General features: G+C 43.9%; 1 protein-coding gene across 2 annotated transcripts in view; it reads right to left on the minus strand.

Moving 5' to 3' along the window:
• Positions 1-17,679, minus strand: part of TMEFF2 (transmembrane protein with EGF like and two follistatin like domains 2) — a 1,006,851-nt gene that overhangs the window by 37,289 nt on the left and 951,883 nt on the right. For both annotated transcript variants that reach the window (XR_013218244.1, XM_077275380.1), the window contains exon 9: positions 15,096-15,254. Coding sequence is in view for 1 of the 2 variants with exons in the window: in XM_077275380.1 (XP_077131495.1) it covers positions 15,096-15,254 (159 nt within the window). In the remaining variant the exon portion in view is untranslated. The remainder of the gene's footprint in view (positions 1-15,095; positions 15,255-17,679) is intronic.

Genomic DNA, 17,679 nt, shown 5'->3' on the forward strand with positions numbered 1-17,679 from the left:
CAACCTGTCCACCACAGAATCCACACCAGGACAGTCAGAAGGCTCAACCTGCCCCGAAGAAAAACGAGGATGAAAACCAGAATTGCAAAAAAAAGGCGAAACCAAAGTAGGAGAACTAGCCCGATTATTAAGGGCGAACTCAGCCAATGGCAAGAAGGTCACGAAATCATCCTGATCAGCAGAAAGAAAGCATCTCAGATAGGTTTCCAAAGTCTGGTTGGTTCGTTCGGTTTGGCCATTTGTTTGAGGATGGAAAGCCGAAGAAAAAGACAAATCAATGCCCATCTTAGCACAAAAGGACCGCCAAAACCTAGAGACAAACTGGGAACCTCTGTCCGACACAATGTTCTCTGGAATGCCATGCAAACGAACCACATGTTGAAAAAATAATGGCACCAAATCAGAGGAGGAAGGCAATTTAGGCAAGGGTACCAAATGGACCATCTTAGAAAAGCGATCACAAACCACCCAGATGACAGACATCCTTTGAGAGACAGGAAAATCTGAAATAAAATCCATGGAAACATGCGTCCAAGGCCTTTTCGGGACTGGCAAGGGCAAAAGCAACCCACTGGCACGAGAACAGCAGGGCTTAGCCTGAGCACAAGTCCCACAGGACTGCACAAAAGAACGCACATCCCATGACAAGGAAGGCCACCAAAAGGACCTAGCCACCAAATCTCTGGTACCAAAAATCCCAGGATGACCGGCCAACACCGAGCAATGAACCTCAGAAATAACTCTGCTAGTCCACCTATCAGGGACAAACAGTTTCTCCGCTGGACAACGGTCAGGTCTATCAGCCTGAAACTCCTGCAGCACCCGCCGCAAATCAGGGGAGATGGCAGACAGAATTACCCCCTCTTTGAGAATACCAGCCGGCTCTGGGACTCCCGGAGAATCAGGCACAAAACTCCTAGAAAGGGCATCCGCCTTCACATTCTTAGAACCTGGAAGGTATGAGACCACAAAATCGAAACGGGAGAAAAACAGCGACCATCGAGCCTGTCTAGGATTCAACAGCTTGGCAGACTCGAAATAAGTCAGATTTTTGTGATCCGTCAAGACCACCACGCGGTGCTTGGCTCCCTCAAGCCAATGTCGCCACTCCTCGAATGCCCACTTCATAGCTAGCAGCTCCCGATTGCCAACATCATAATTACGCTCAGCAGGTGAAAACTTTCTAGAAAAGAAGGCACATGGCTTCATCACAGAGCCATCAGAACTTCTTTGAGACAAAACAGCCCCTGCTCCAATCTCAGAAGCATCAACCTCGACCTGAAAAGGGAGCGAAACATCTGGCTGACGCAACACAGGGGCCGAAGAAAAACGACGTTTCAGCTCCTGAAAAGCCTCAACGGCCGCAGAGGACCAATTCACCACATCAGCACCTTTCTTGGTCAAATCAGTCAAAGGTTTAACCACACTAGAAAAATTAGCGATGAAGCGACGGTAAAAATTAGCAAAGCCCAGGAATTTCTGGAGGCTCTTTGTTATGACCCCAATGGCGAGGGTCTCAGAGAAACAAGTAAGTCTGCGACGTACAAAAATCCAGCTCATAGGGCAGTGGTAACTGGGTTGACCATATATCTACTCCTAACGCCAACACTAGCAGTAGCCGGGGAACATGCCTACGTTGGTCGCTAGATGTCTCGCGCCAGCCGGAGGACTAACTACCCCTAGAAGAGGAAAACAAAGACCTCTCTTGCCTCCAGAGAATAGACCCCAAAAGTAGGATAGTAGCCCCCCACAAATAATAACGGTGAGGTAAGAGGAAATGACAAACACAGAGATGAACTAGATTTTAGCAAAGAGAGGCCCACTTTACTAATAGCAGAATGTAGTAAGATAACTTATATGGTCAACAAAAACCCTATCAAAATCCACGCTGGAGATTCAAGAACCTCCGAACCGTCTAACGGCCCGGAGGGAGAACACCAGCCACCCTAGAGCTTCCAGCAAGGTCAGGAAACAGATTATATACAAGCTGGACAAAAATGCAAACAAAAAACAAATAGCAAAAAGCAAGAAAGCAGACTTAGCTTAATCAAGCAGGAACCAGGATCAGAAGACCAGAGCACTACAGATTAGCTCTGATATCAACGTTGCCAGGCATTGAACTGAAGGTCCAGGGAGCTTATATAGCAACACCCCTGACCTAATGACCCAGGTGAGCATACAAGGGATGAATGACATACCCAGAGTCAAATCACTAGTAGCCACTAGAGGGAGCCAAAAGGTAAATTCACAACAGTACCCCCACCTTAGTGAGGGGTCACCGAACCCTCACCAAGACCACCAGGGCGATCAGGATGAGCGGCGTGAAAGCCATGAACTAAATCGGCCGCATGCACATCAGAGGCGACCACCCAGGAATTATCCTCCTGACCATAGCCCTTCCACTTGACCAGGTACTGAAGCCTCCGCCTGGAGAGACGAGAATCTAAGATCTTCTCCACCACGTACTCCAACTCGCCCTCAACCAACACCGGAGCAGGAGGCTCAGCAGAAGGAACCACAGGCACAACGTACCGCCGCAACAAGGACCTATGAAATACGTTGTGGATGGCAAACGACACCGGAAGATCCAGGCGAAAGGATACAGGATTAATGATTTCCAATATCTTGTAAGAACCAATGAAGCGAGGCTTAAATTTGGGAGAGGAGACCTTCATAGGAACAAATAGAGAAGGCAGCCATACCAAATCCCCAACGCGAAGTCGGGGACCCACACCGCGGCGGCGGTTGGCAAAACGCTGAGCCTTCTCCTGTGACAACTTCAAGTTGTCCACCACATGCCCCCAGATCCGCTGCAACCTATCCACCACGGAATCCACCCCAGTACAGTCAGAAGGCTCCACATGTCCCGAGGAAAAACGAGGATGGAAACCAGAGTTGCAGAAAAATGGCGAAACCAAGGTGGCGGAACTAGCCCGATTATTAAGGGCAAATTCAGCCAACGGCAAGAAGGTCACCCAGTCATCCTGATCAGAAGAGACAAAACACCTCAAATAAGCCTCCAGAGTCTGATTAGTTCGCTCCGTTTGTCCGTTAGTCTGGGGATGGAAAGCGGATGAAAACGACAACTCAATGCCCATCTTACCACAAAAGGATCGCCAGAACCTGGAAACAAACTGGGATCCTCTGTCCGACACAATATTCTCAGGAATGCCGTGCAAACGAACCACGTTCTGGAAGAACACAGGAACCAGATCAGAAGAAGAGGGCAGCTTAGGCAAAGGAACCAAATGGACCATCTTGGAGAAACGATCACATATCACCCAGATGACAGACATGCCCTGAGACACCGGAAGATCAGAAATGAAATCCTTAGAAATGTGTGTCCAAGGTCTCTTCGGGACAGGCAAGGGCAAGAGCAACCCGCTGGCACGAGAGCAGCAAGGCTTAGCTCGAGCACAAGTACCACAGGACTGTACAAATGACCGCACATCCCTTGACAAGGAAGGCCACCAAAAGGACCTGGCCACCAGATCTCTGGTGCCAAAAATTCCCGGGTGCCCTGCCAACACCGAGGAATGAACCTCGGAAATGACTCTGCTGGTCCATCTAGCAGGCACAAACAATCTGTCAGGTGGACAAGAGTCAGGCCTACCAGCCTGAAATCTCTGCAACACACGTCGCAGATCTGGAGAAATAGCAGACACGATAACTCCTTCCTTAAGAATACCCACAGGTTCAGCGACTCCAGGAGCATCAGGCACAAAGCTCCTAGACAGAGCGTCGGCCTTCACATTCTTAGACCCTGGTAAATACGAGACCACAAAGTCAAAACGGGAGAAAAACAATGACCAGCGGGCCTGTCTAGGATTCAGGCGTTTAGCAGACTCGAGATACATCAGATTTTTGTGATCAGTCAAGACCACCACACGATGCTTAGCACCCTCGAGCCAATGACGCCACTCCTCAAATGCCCACTTCATGGCCAACAACTCCCGATTGCCCACATCATAATTTCGCTCTGCCGGCGAAAACTTCCTAGAGAAAAAGGCACAAGGTCTCATAGTAGAGCAACCAGGGCCTCTCTGTGACAAAACGGCCCCTGCCCCAATCTCCGAAGCATCCACCTCAACCTGAAAAGGAAGTGAGATGTCAGGCTGGCACAAAACAGGCGCCGAAGTAAACCGGCGTTTTAACTCCTGGAAAGCCTCCACGGCAGCAGGAGCCCAGTTAGCTACATCAGAGCCTTTCTTGGTCATATCCGTCAGCGGTTTAACAACGCTAGAGAAATTTGCGATAAAACGACGGTAGAAGTTAGCAAAACCCAAGAACTTCTGAAGACTCTTAACTGACGAGGGTTGAGTCCAATCATGAATAGCTCGGACCTTGACTGGATCCATCTCCACAGCAGAAGGGGAAAAAATGAACCCCAAAAAGGGAACCTTCTGTACACCAAAGATACACTTTGAGCCTTTTACAAACAAAGAATTTTCACGCAGAATCTCAAAAACCATCCTGACCTGCTCCACATGCGAGTCCCAATCATCAGAAAAAACCAGAATATCATCCAGATAAACAATCAAAAATTTATCCAGATACTTCCGGAAAATGTCATGCATGAAGGACTGAAAAACTGAAGGTGCATTAGAGAGACCGAATGGCATCACCAAGTACTCAAAATGACCTTCGGGCGTATTGAATGCGGTTTTCCATTCATCGCCCTGCCTAATGCGCACAAGGTTGTACGCACCACGAAGGTCTATCTTGGTGAACCACTTGGCACCTTTAATCCGGGCAAACAAATCTGACAACAGCGGCTAAGGATACTGAAATTTAACAGTGATCTTATTTAAAAGCCGATAGTCAATACAAGGCCTCAAAGATCCGTCCTTTTTGGCCACAAAAAAGAATCCCGCACCAAGAGGGGAAGAAGAAGGACGGATATGCCCCTTCTCAAGAGACTCCTTGATATATGAACGCATCGCGGTATGTTCAGGTACCGACAGATTAAACAGTCTCCCCTTAGGAAACTTACTGCCAGGAATCAAATCTATTGCACAGTCACATTCCCTATGAGGAGGCAGTGCACTGGACTTAGACTCGCTGAAGACATCCTGATAATCAGACAAATACGCCGGAACTTCCGAAGGCGTAGAAGAAGCAATAGACAAGGGCAGGGAATCTCCATGAATTCCATGGCAGCCCCAACTTGACACTGACATAGCCTTCCAGTCCAAGACTGGATTATGGGTCTGTAACCATGGCAAACCCAAAACAACCAAATCATGCATTTTATGCAGAACAAGAAAACGTATTACCTCCCGATGTTCGGGAGTCATGCACATGGTAACCTGTGTCCAAAACTGCGGTTTATTTTTTGCCAATGGCGTAGAATCAATACCCCTAAGAGGGATAGGATTTTCCAATGGCTCAAGAACAAATCCGCAGCGCTTGGCAAATGACAGATCCATAAGGCTCAGAGCAGCACCCGAGTCCACAAACGCCATGACAGGATACGATGACAGTGAGCAAATCAAAGTTACAGAGAGAATAAATTTAGGTTGCAAATTACCAATGGCGACCGGACTAACAACCTTAGTAAGACGTTTAGAGCATGCTGAGATAACATGTGTAGAATCACCACAGTAGTAACACAAGCCATTCTGGCGTCTATGAATTTTCCGCTCATTTCTAGTCAGGATTCTATCACATTGCATTAAATCAGGTGTCTGTTCAAACAACACCATGAGGGAATTAGCGGTTTTGCGCTCCCGCAACCGCCGGTCGAATTGAATAGCCAGGGCCATAGAATCATTCAGACCTGTGGGAATGGGAAAACCCACCATCACATTCTTAATGGCTTCAGAAAGGCCATTTCTAAAATTAGCAGCCAATGCACACTCGTTCCACTGGGTCAGCACGGACCATTTCCGAAATTTTTGGCAATACACTTCAGCCTCGTCCTGGCCCTGAGACATAGCCAGCAAGGCCTTTTCTGCCTGAATCTCAAGATTGGGTTCCTCATAAAGCAAACCGAGCGCCAGAAAAAACGCATCAATGTCAGCCAATGCCGGATCTCCTGGCGCCAGCGAGAAGGCCCAATCCTGAGGGTCGCCCCGTAAAAAAGAAATAACAATCTTTACTTGCTGAGCGGAGTCTCCAGATGAACAGGGTTTCAGGGACAAAAACAATTTACAATTATTCCTGAAATTTCTAAATTTAAATCGGTCTCCGGAAAACGGTTCAGGAATCGGTATCTTAGGTTCTGACATAGGACTTCTGATAACATAATCTTGTATGCCCTGCACACGAGCAGCAAGCTGGTCCACACTTGTAATCAAGGTCTGGACATTCATGTCTGCAGCAAACACAAGCCACTCAGAGGTAAAGGGGAAAAGAAAAAAAAATGAGAGAGAGAGAAAAAAAAAACTCAGAACTTTCTTTCTTATAATCCCGCTTCTGCAATGCATTTAACATTTAATTCTGGCCTGGCAAACTGTTATGACCCCAATGGCGAGGGTCTCAGAGAAACAAGTAAGTCTGCGACGTACAAAAATCCAGCTCATAGGGCAGTGGTAACTGGGTTGACCATATATCTACTCCTAACGCCAACACTAGCAGTAGCCGGGGAACATGCCTACGTTGGTCGCTAGATGTCTCGCGCCAGCCGGAGGACTAACTACCCCTAGAAGAGGAAAACAAAGACCTCTCTTGCCTCCAGAGAATAGACCCCAAAAGTAGGATAGTAGCCCCCCACAAATAATAACGGTGAGGTATAAGGAAATGACAAACACAGAGATGAACTAGATTTTAGCAAAGAGAGGCCCACTTTACTAATAGCAGAATGTAGTAAGATAACTTATATGGTCAACAAAAACCCTATCAAAATCCACGCTGGAGATTCAAGAACCCCCGAACCGTCTAACGGCCCGGAGGGAGAACACCAGCCACCCTAGAGCTTCCAGCAAGGTCAGGAAACAGATTATATACAAGCTGGACAAAAATGCAAACAAAAAACAAATAGCAAAAAGCAAGAAAGCAGACTTAGCTTAATCAAGCAGGAACCAGGATCAGAAGACCAGAGCACTACAGATTAGCTCTGATATCAATGTTGCCAGGCATTGAACTGAAGGTCCAGGGAGCTTATATAGCAACACCCCTGACCTAACGACCCAGGTGAGCATACAAGGGATGAATGACATACCCAGAGTAAAATCACTAGTAGCCACTAGAGGGAGCCAAAAGGTAAATTCACAACAGCTCTTCACAGATGTAGGTTGAGTTCAATCATAAATGGCCTGAACTTTAACAGGATCCATCTCGATAGTAGAAGGGGAAAAAATGAAGCCCAAAAAGGAAACCTTCTGAACTCCGAAGAGACATTTAGACCCCTTCACAAACAAGGAATAAGCACGAAGGACCTGGAATACCATTCTGACCTGTTTCACATGAGACTCCCAATCATCCGAAAAGACCAAAATATCATCCAAATATACAATCATGAATCTATCCAGATACTTTCGGAAGATGTCATGCATAAAGGACTGAAACACAGATGGAGCATTTGAAAGCCGAATGGCATTACCAGGTACTCAAAATGGCCCTCGGGCGTATTAAATGCTGTTTTCCATTCATCGCCCTGTTTAATACGCACAAGGTTATATGCCCCTCGAAGATCTATCTTGGTGAACCAACTAGCCCCCTTAATCCGAGCAAACAAATCAGACAGCAGAGGCAAAGGGTACTGAAATTTGACCGTGATTTTATTGAGAAGGCGGTAATCTATACAGGGTCTCAGAGAACCATCCTTCTTGGCCACAAAAAAGAACCCTGCTCCCAACGGTGATGAAGACGGGCGAATATGCCCTTTGTCCAAGGACTCCTTTATATAACTCCGCATAGTGGCGTGCTCTGGCACAGATAAATTGAAAAGTCGGCCCTTAGGAAACTTACTACCAGGAATCAAATTTATAGCACAATCACAATCCCTATGAAGGGGTAGGACACTGGATTTGGGCTCATCAAATACATCCTGGTAATCCGACAGAAACTCAGGGACTTCAGAAGGAGTGGAAGAAGAAATTGACACCAACGGAACATCGCCATGTACCCCTTGACAACCCCAACTAGACACAGACATTGATTTCTAATCCAATACTGGATTATGAACCTGTAGCCATGGCAAACCCAACACGACCACATCATGCAAATTATGCAACACCAAAAAGCGAATATCTTCCTGATGTGCAGGAGCCATGCACATGGTCAACTGAGTCCAGTAATGAGGTTTATTCTTGGCCAATGGCGTGGTATCAATTCCCCTTAATGGAATAGAATACTGCAAAGGCTCCAAGAAAAAACCACAGCGCCTGGCAAACTCCAAGTCCATCAAATTCAGGGCAGCGCCTGAATCCACAAATGCCATAACCGAGTAGGATGACAATGAGCAAATCAGAGTAACAGACAAAAGAAATTTAGGCTGTACAGTACCAATGGTGACAGACCTAGCGAACCGCTTAGTGCGCTTAGGACAATCAGAGATAGCATGATTGGGGTCACCACAGTAAAAACACAGCCCATTCTGATGTCTGTGTTCTTGCCGTTAAGTTCTGGTCAAAGTTCTATCACATTGCAAAAGCTCAGGCCTCTGCTCAGAGGACACCTCCAAATGGTGCACAAGCTTGCGCTCACGCAAACGCCGATCAATTTGAATGGCCAAGGACATTGATTCATTCAGACCAGCAGACATCCTTAAGGGCTTCAGAAAGACCCTTTCTAAAAATTGCTGCCAGGGCACACTCATTCCATTGAGTAAGCACAGACCATTTTCTAAACTTCTGACAATATACCTCCGCTTCATCCTGACCCTGACACAAAGCTAGCAAGATTTTCTCTGCCTGATCCACTGAATTCGGTTTGTCATAAAGCAATCCAAGCGCCAGAAAAAACATATCTACATTAAGCAATGCAGGATCTCCTGGCGCAAGGGAGAATGCCCAGTCTTGAGGGTCGCCACGCAACAAAGAAATAATAATTTTTACTTGCTGAATGGGGTCACCAGAGGAGCGGGGTTTCAAAGCAAGAAACAGTTTACAATTATTTTTGAAATTCAGAAACTTAGATCTATCCCCAGAAAACAAATCAGGAATTGGAATTCTTGGCTCTAACATCGGATTCTGAACTACATAATCTTGAATGCTTTGTACCCTTGCAGTAAGTTGATCCATACAAGAGGACAGACCTTGAATATCCATTTCTACACCTGAGTCCTGAACCACCCAGAGGTTAAGGGGAAAAGAGAGACAAAACACACTGCAAAGAAAAAAAAATGGGTTCAGAACTTCTCTTATCCCTCTTTTGAGATGCATTATCACTTTGATGGCAAGCTGTACTGTTATGGACCTGGTGGTTAGGAGCACCCGGAATGACCTGATGAGTAAACTCAAAATCGGGACTAGCTCTGGGGAAGTGGGAACTCTGCTGACCGCAAACCCTACTCCTATCACACACACTAGAAATAGCCGTGGAGCGTACCTAACTCTCCCTAGACGCCTCTTCACAGCCTAAGAGCTAACTACCCCTAAAGATAGAAATAGAAGCCTTACCTTGACTCAGAGAAATTCCCCAAAGGTAAAGGCAGCCCCCCACATATATTGACTGTGAGTTAAGAGGAAGGTCACAAACACAGGAATGAAACAGGTTTTAGCAAAGGAGACCAGTAGTCAGAGGAAAGAAAAGGGAACTATGCGGTCAGCACATAAAACTACAAAAAAGCCACGCAGAGTAAGCAAAAAGACTCCCCACACCGACTCACGGTGTGGAGGTGCCACTCTGCACCCCCAGAGCTTCCAGCTAGCAAGGGAATATCATGATAGCAAGCTGGACTAGAATTTAGCAGTACTAAGAAATATATTCAGGAAGCAGTAACAACAAATGAACTAGCAAAGACTTAGCTTCTGCTGGAGTAGACAGGTCCTCAGAGAAGTCCAAGAGAGATCTGAACCAATACTGAAACATTGACAGCTGGCATGAAGTAACGATCTGAGTAGAGTTAAATAGGGAAACCAGCATAGCAATAAACGAGGGCAGCTGATAAAGCCAACCTCAGTGACCAGCAGTTCCGCTCGAAGCCACCAGAGGGAGTCCAAGAACAGAACTAACCAAAGTACCATTCATGACCACAGGAGGGAGTCCGAGAACGGAATTCACAACACGTTTCTTTAAATAATGGTAATGAAACATTGGTCACTAATGATCAAGAGAAAGCAGAATTACTAAATATCTACCCATCCCTAAACTTTTTAATACTCATGTCCAACTATTCAATGTTTCAGTACTTTTTGCACAATTTGCTGTTCTCTAACAAGGAGCTTAATGTCAACATTCACAACAGGTGTTTGATCCATGAATCACTCAATAAATTTCAGGGTTCAATTACAATTAGTATTTAAACAGTCATCGTCATCATGCTGTTCACATTTTGACATCATGAGACCAAGACAACACCTAACAATTGATCAACAGTACCTCACCATTGCAAGACTTCAAGCAGGATGTTCTTAAATGGAAGTGGCCACTGAGCTTAAGGTACCGTCACACTCAGCGACGCTGCAGCGATATAGACAACGAGCCGACCTAAACTAGATCGCTGGAGCGTCGCTGTTTAGGTCGCTGTAGAGACGTCAAACACAGCAACTCCAGAACGACGCAGGAGCGATCCAGTGACGTAACGGCGACTCACTTATCGTTCTCGCTGGTTGTTAGTTCCATTACATCCATTGTTAGTGTTGTTGTTTTGATGTCAAACACGACGATACACGCCGACCTGGCGACGAAATAAAGTTCTGAACTTCTAGCTCCGACCAGCGATGGCACAGCGGGATCAAGATCGCTGCTGCGTGTCAAACACAACGAGATCGCTATCCAGGACGCTGCAACGTCACGGATTGTTGTCGTTCTCTTTGCAAAGTTGCTGAGTGTGACGGTACCTTTAGAGTGTTACAGGGTGTAATCAGCAGGTTGCAACAGAGATACAGAAAGACTGGAAAAGTCACAGAAAGGCATTGAAGTGGACATGCTTTGTCCACATCCCACACTAAGGACTGTTTCATGTGAAAAAGGCACTTCAGAATCAAATGATGAATGCAACACAATTCCAGGCACATTTAAGGGTGGTGTGAGGCATCCAAGTGTCATGTCAGACCATTTGAAACCATTTATATCAGCATGGTCTCTGCATGCTAGATGACCTGCAAGGGTACCTAACCACACCACCAGGCACAGGCATCATCATCTTTCATAGGTTAAGAAGCATCTATGCTGGACAAGGGACCAGTGGGCCTCATTGCTGTTCACTGATGAAAGTCAATTCATTCTGAGCAGATATGATGGCCGCCAACGATGTTGGAGACATCAAGGAGAGTGCTATGCATCAGCCACTGTCGCCAAAAGATGAGCCTGTCGGGGTGGTGTTGCAGTGTGGGCAGGTGTGTCTAGTCAATACAAAACTGCTCTACAACTTGTGAATAGTACAGTGACACACCATACTATTTGAATAACATAATTATTCCAGTTATTGTGCCTCTGCATTAATAACACAGGTCTAGTTTCATCTACATGGATGACAATGATCTAGCTCATCAAGGTTGCATCATTAGAGAATGGCTGCTGGAGACTGTGATACCTCAAATGGAGTGGCCTGCTCTTTCTCCAGACCTGAATGCCATAGAAAAACTATGAGATTAGCTGAGTTGCTGTGTAGAGGCTCATAACTCTGTACCCCAGAACCTCAATGTCCTGATGGCCACCCTTCAAGAAGAGTAGGACACCATGCCTCAGCAAACAATAACAGCACAAGATGTCATTGTCAAGCTGTAATTGATGCTCAACGCCACACGACAAGTTATTGAGACATTGACTTTTTTTGGAGGTGTATACCCACCACTGTGTTTAGCTTTTGTTCCAATAAATTGTTTGAGATGAGGAAATCAGCATTGCATGCTTCTACGAAAATGTCCTACCTTCATAATAAAATATAAAGTATCATTGTAGCATGAACTTTTTAAGTTTTCCATAAATTTCACCAAAAAGCCAAATATCACTGACTTCTTGCCTATATATATATATATATATATATATATATATATATATATATATATATATATATATATATATATATATATATATATATATGTATATATATATATATATACACATACAGTCATGGCCAAAAGTATTCACACCCCAGCAATTCTGTCAGATAATACTCAGTTTCTTCCTGAAAATGATTGCAAACACAAATTCTTTGGTATTATTATCTTCATTTAATTTGTCTTAAATGAAAAAACACAAAAGAGAATGAAGCAAAAAGCAAAACATTGATCATTTCACACAAAACTCCAAAAATGGGCCAGACAAAAGTATTGGCACCCTCAGCCTAATACTTGGTTGCACAACCTTTAGCCAAAATAACTGCGACCAACCGCTTCCGGTAACACTCAATGAGTTTCTTACAATGCTCTGCTGGAATTTTAGACCATTCTTCTTTGGCAAACTGCTCCAGGACCCTGATATTTGAAGGGTGCCTTCTCCAAACTGCCATTTTTAGATCTCTCCACAGGTGTTCTATGGGATTCAGGTCTGGACTCATTGCTGGCCACCTTAGAAGTCTCCAGTGCTTTCTCTCAAACCATTTTCTAGTGCTTTTTGAAGTTTGTTTTGGGTCATTGTCCTGCTGAAAGACCCATTACCTCTGAAGGAGACGCAGCTTTCTCACACTGGGCCCTACATTATGCTGCAAAATATGTTGGTAGTCTTCAGACTTCATAATGCCATGCACACGGTCATGCAGTCCAGAGCCAGAGGCAGCAAAGCAACCCCAAAACATCAGGGACCCTCCGCCATGTTTGACTGTAGGGACCGTGTTCTTTTCTTTGAATGCCTCTTTTTTTCTCCTGTAAACTCTATGTTGATGCCTTTGCCCAAAAAGCTCTACTTTTGTCTCATCTGACCAGAGAACATTCTTCCAAAACGTTTTAGGCTTTTTCAGTTAAGTTTTGGCAAACTCCAGCCTGGCTTTTTTATGTCTCGGGGTAAGAAGTGGGGTCTTCCTGGGTCTCCTACCATACAGTCCCTTTTCATTCAGACACCGACGGATAGTACGGGTTGACACTGTTGTACCCTCAGACTGCAGGGCAGCTTGAACTTGTTTGGATGTTAGTCGAGGTTCTTTATCCAACATCCGCACAATCTTGCGTTGAAATCTCTAGTCAATTTTTCTTTTCCGTCCACATCTAGGGAGGTTAGCCACAGTGCCATGGGCTTTAAACTTCTTGATGACACTGCGCACGGTAGACACAGGAACATTCAGGTCTTTGGAGATGGACTTGTAGCCTTGAGATTGCTCATGCTTCCTCACAATTTGGTTTCTCAAGTCCTCAGACAGTTCTTTGGTCTTCTTTCTTTTCTCCATGCTCAATGTGGTACACACAAGGACACAGGACAGAGGTTGAGTCAACTTTAATCAATGTCAACTGGCTGCAAGTGTGATTTAGTTATTGCCAACACCTGTTAGGTGCCACAGGTAAGTTACAGGTGCTGTTAATTACACAAATTAGAGAAGCATCACATGATTTTTCGAACAGTGCTAATACTTTTGTCCACCCCCTTTTTTATGTTTGGTGTGGAATTATATCCAATTTGGCTTTAGGACAATTCTTTTTGTGTTTTTTAATTTAAGACAAATTAAATGAAGATAATAATAACAAAGAATTTGTGTTTGCAACCATTTTCAGGAAGAAACTGAGTATTATCTGACAGAATTGCAGGGGTGTGAATACTTTTGGCCATGACTGTATATATCCCCTTAATGACAACCAAAATGTCTTTTAACTGACCTGAGATATAAGAGAATAGCCTCCCCATATAGATAACAATCCAGCATCTGTCAGTTGTACACTATAGCTGACAACTTTCTGCATCAGTCACGATCAGTGTTTCCACCGTCCAAATCTGTTTAACCCCTTAGGTGCTGCTGTCAATAGTGACTACATCATTATATATGGTTAACAGAGTGTGGGGGCTTCCTCTTTATCCAAACTGGTGCCCTCAGATCATGATTGTGTGGTCCTGATGTTTGCCATGGCAATTCATGATCAAATAGCGGCCTTAGAGTCTGACGGCTGTAGTAATCTGTTCAGAAGTTAGAGGCATTTAGGTGGTAAAAATACACATTTTCATTTCTGTCATGCCACTGTGCATTAATTTCTGTAAAGCACCTGAAGGGTTAAAAAACTACCTGACAGCAGTTTTCGATATGTCAGGGGGTGCTGTTTTTAAAATGGTATCACGTTTGGGGTTTTCCCAATATATGAGACCCCTAAAGTCACTTCAAACATGGATAAGTCCCTAAAAAAATAAATTTAGTAAATTTCCTTGAAAAAATGAAAAATTGCTGCTACATTTTTAAACCTCCTAAAATGCTAACAAAATAAAATAACATTTTACAAATGATGCTGATGTAAAGCAGACATGTGGGAAATGTTCTTTATTAATGGTTTGCTGTGGTATGGCCATCTGGATTAAAGGGATAATCATTCAAATTTTGAAAATTGCTAATTTTTTAACATTTTTCTCAAATTTTGGATTTTTTTTATAAATAAACACAAAACATATTGACCTAAATTTACCATTATCAAAAATTATAATGTGTCACGAAAAAACAGTCTCAAAATCACTGGGATTTGTTGAAGCTTTCCTGAGTTATTACCACATAAAGTGACACTGGTCAGATTTCAAAAATTTGGCTCCGTCACTTTAGGAGTGGATTGTTTCATGCATTGTGGTAGTACTTTTGTCTGTTCCCATTTCTTAGTTGAACATAATAGACATTTTCCTTTTTTCAGCCATATTAACAATGCAACTAATTCTAAACTGCACCATGAAAAGTGCTTGGGGTGTACTTCACAGCATTGATCCATGTATTTGTACTATTTCTACTTACTAAAACAAACTAGCAATTTAAAACTAGGAGTTAGAGGCTTCTTTCATTTTTTCATGTTTGTATTGTGTTTCTTCAATTTTTAGTGTAGATCATCTTCTGTCAGATAAAATATTATTTCAGCCAAAGTTTTACTCACCTTGTTATACAAAGTACTACAACACAGATGATGGCAATCTGAATTGTACCAATCACCGCTGCTATTAAGACATACTGGAAACGTACAGGGCCTGGAACAACGTATAATACATTAAAGTCCTTCTTTTCACACTTTGATCCGCTGTATCCTGCATCACACCTACAGAGAAAAACATTTTTATTAGCGTATATGATCAAATTCATAATGCTCACACCATTTACTGAGCTACAAAAAAAGAAATACTTATAAGATACACATACAATATACTATACAAATAATAAAATATTTTTCTGAGCATCAGTTGCGCTAAATATAACACACAATAGAAAATAGAAAGAAAATCTTTTACACACATTACAAACTTTCCTTGTTCGTCTAAAGAAGTTGAGAAGCTATTACTAACTTTGGTGACCTCCTTTCTTGCTGCTCTAGGATACAAGATGGGGTTAACATTTATTCCATAGTGCAGTGCAGAAAAATATAGTGAAGATGCACAGGCCCACCCTAAAAGTTGCACAAAGCTTAAATCTTTGCAGCAGTGTTGTGAATTAGACTTTTTTGGCTCCCTCTTGTGGTCACTAGTGATATGACTCTGGGATTGTCTTTCCTCAGTTTGGCAACCACCTGGGCTGTTAGTCCAGGGGTGTTGCTATATAAACTTCCTGGATTCTCAGTCCAGTGCCTGGCATCATTGTAATCAGTTCCTTTCTGTTTGCTCCTGTCTGCTGGTCCTGGATCTTGCAAAATTAAGCTAAGTCTTGCTTCCTTGTTTTTTGGTTATTTGCATTGCTATTATTTTTTGTCCAGCTTGTACTAAATGTGATTCCTGATTCTGCTGGAAGCTCTAGGGGGCTGGTGTTCTCCCCCCGGGCCGTTAGACGGTTCGGGGGTTCTTGAATATCCAGTGTGGAACTTTTGATAGGGTTTTTGCTGACCGTATAAGTCATCTTACTATATTCTGCTATTAGTCAGTGGGCCTCTCTTTGCTAAATATCTAGTTCATTCTTACGTTTGTCTTTTCTCCTTACCTCACCGTTATTATTTGTTGGGGGCTTGTATCCAACTTTTGGGGTATTTTCTCTGGAGGCAAGAAAGGTCTATCTTTTCCCTTTTAGGGTTGGTTAGTTCTCCGGCTGGCGCGAGACGTCTAGAACCAACGTAGGCACATTCCCCGGCTGCTGCTATTTGTGGTGCTAGGATTAGATATATGGTCAGCCCAGTTACCACTGCCCTATGAGCTGTTTTTTTGTGTTTGCAGACTTGGTATGTATTTTTGAGACCCTCTGCCATTGGGGTCATAACTGTATGCCAGGCCAAGGTTGAATGTTTAATGCATTGCAGAAGTGGGATTACAAGAAAGGAAAGTCTGAGTTTTTTTTTTTTTTCTTTCCTCTCTTTTTTCTTCCCCTTTACCTCTGAGTGGCTTGTGCTTGCTGCAGACATGAATGTCCAGACTTTGATTACAAGTGTGGATCAGCTTGCTGCTCGTGTGCAGGGTATACAAGATTTTGTTACCAGTAGTCCAATGTCTGAACCTAAAATACCTATTCCTGAGCTGTTCTCTGGAGACCGATTTAAGTTTAGGAATTTCAGGAATAATTGTAAATTGTTTCTATCTCTGAGACCCCGTTCATCTGGAGATTCAGCTCAGCAAGTAAAAATTGTTATCTCCTTCTTACGGGGCGACCCTCAGGATTGGGCCTTCTCGCTAGCGCCAGGAGATCCGGCATTGGCAAATGTTGATGCGTTTTTTCTGGCGCTCGGATTGCTTTACGAGGAACCCAATCTTGAAATTCAGGCAGAAAAAGCCTTGTTGGCTATTTCTCAGGGGCAGGATGAAGCTGAAGTGTATTGCCAAAAATTTCGGAAATGGTCCGTGCTTACTCAGTGGAATGAGTGTGCTCTGGCCGCAAATTTCAGAAATGGCCTTTCTGAAGCCATTAAGAATGTGATGGTGGGTTTCTCCATTCCTACAGGTCTGAATGATTCCATGGCGCTGGCTATTCAAATTGACCGGCGTTTGCGGGAGCGCAAGGCCGCGAATCCTCTGGTGGTGTTGTCTGAACAAACACCTAATTTAATGCAATGTGGTAGAATTCAGACTAGAAATGAATGGAAAAATCATAGACGTCAGAATGGGTTGTGTTTTTACTGTGGTGATTCTACACATGTTATATCAGCATGCTCTAAACGCCTAACTAGGGTTGTTAGTCCTGTCGCCATTGGTAATTTGCAACCTAAATTTATTTTGTCTGTGACGTTAATTTGCTCATTGTCCTCCTACCCTGTTATGGCGTTTGTGGATTCAGGTGCTGCCCTGAGTCTTATGGATCTGTCGTTTGCCAAGCGTTGTGGATTTGTTCTTGAGCCATTGGTAAATCCTATCCCTCTTAGAGGTATTGATGCTACGCCATTGGCAGAAAATAAACCGCAGTTTTGGACACAGGTAACCATGTGCATGACTCCTGAACATCGGGAGGTGATTCGTTTTCTTGTTCTGCATAAAATGCATGATTTGGTCGTTTTGGGTCTGCCATGGTTACAGACCCATAATCCAGTCTTGGATTGGAAGGCAATGTCTGTG

This window comes from Ranitomeya variabilis, chromosome 7, assembly GCF_051348905.1.
Source record: "Ranitomeya variabilis isolate aRanVar5 chromosome 7, aRanVar5.hap1, whole genome shotgun sequence".
NCBI lineage: Eukaryota > Metazoa > Chordata > Amphibia > Anura > Dendrobatidae > Ranitomeya > Ranitomeya variabilis.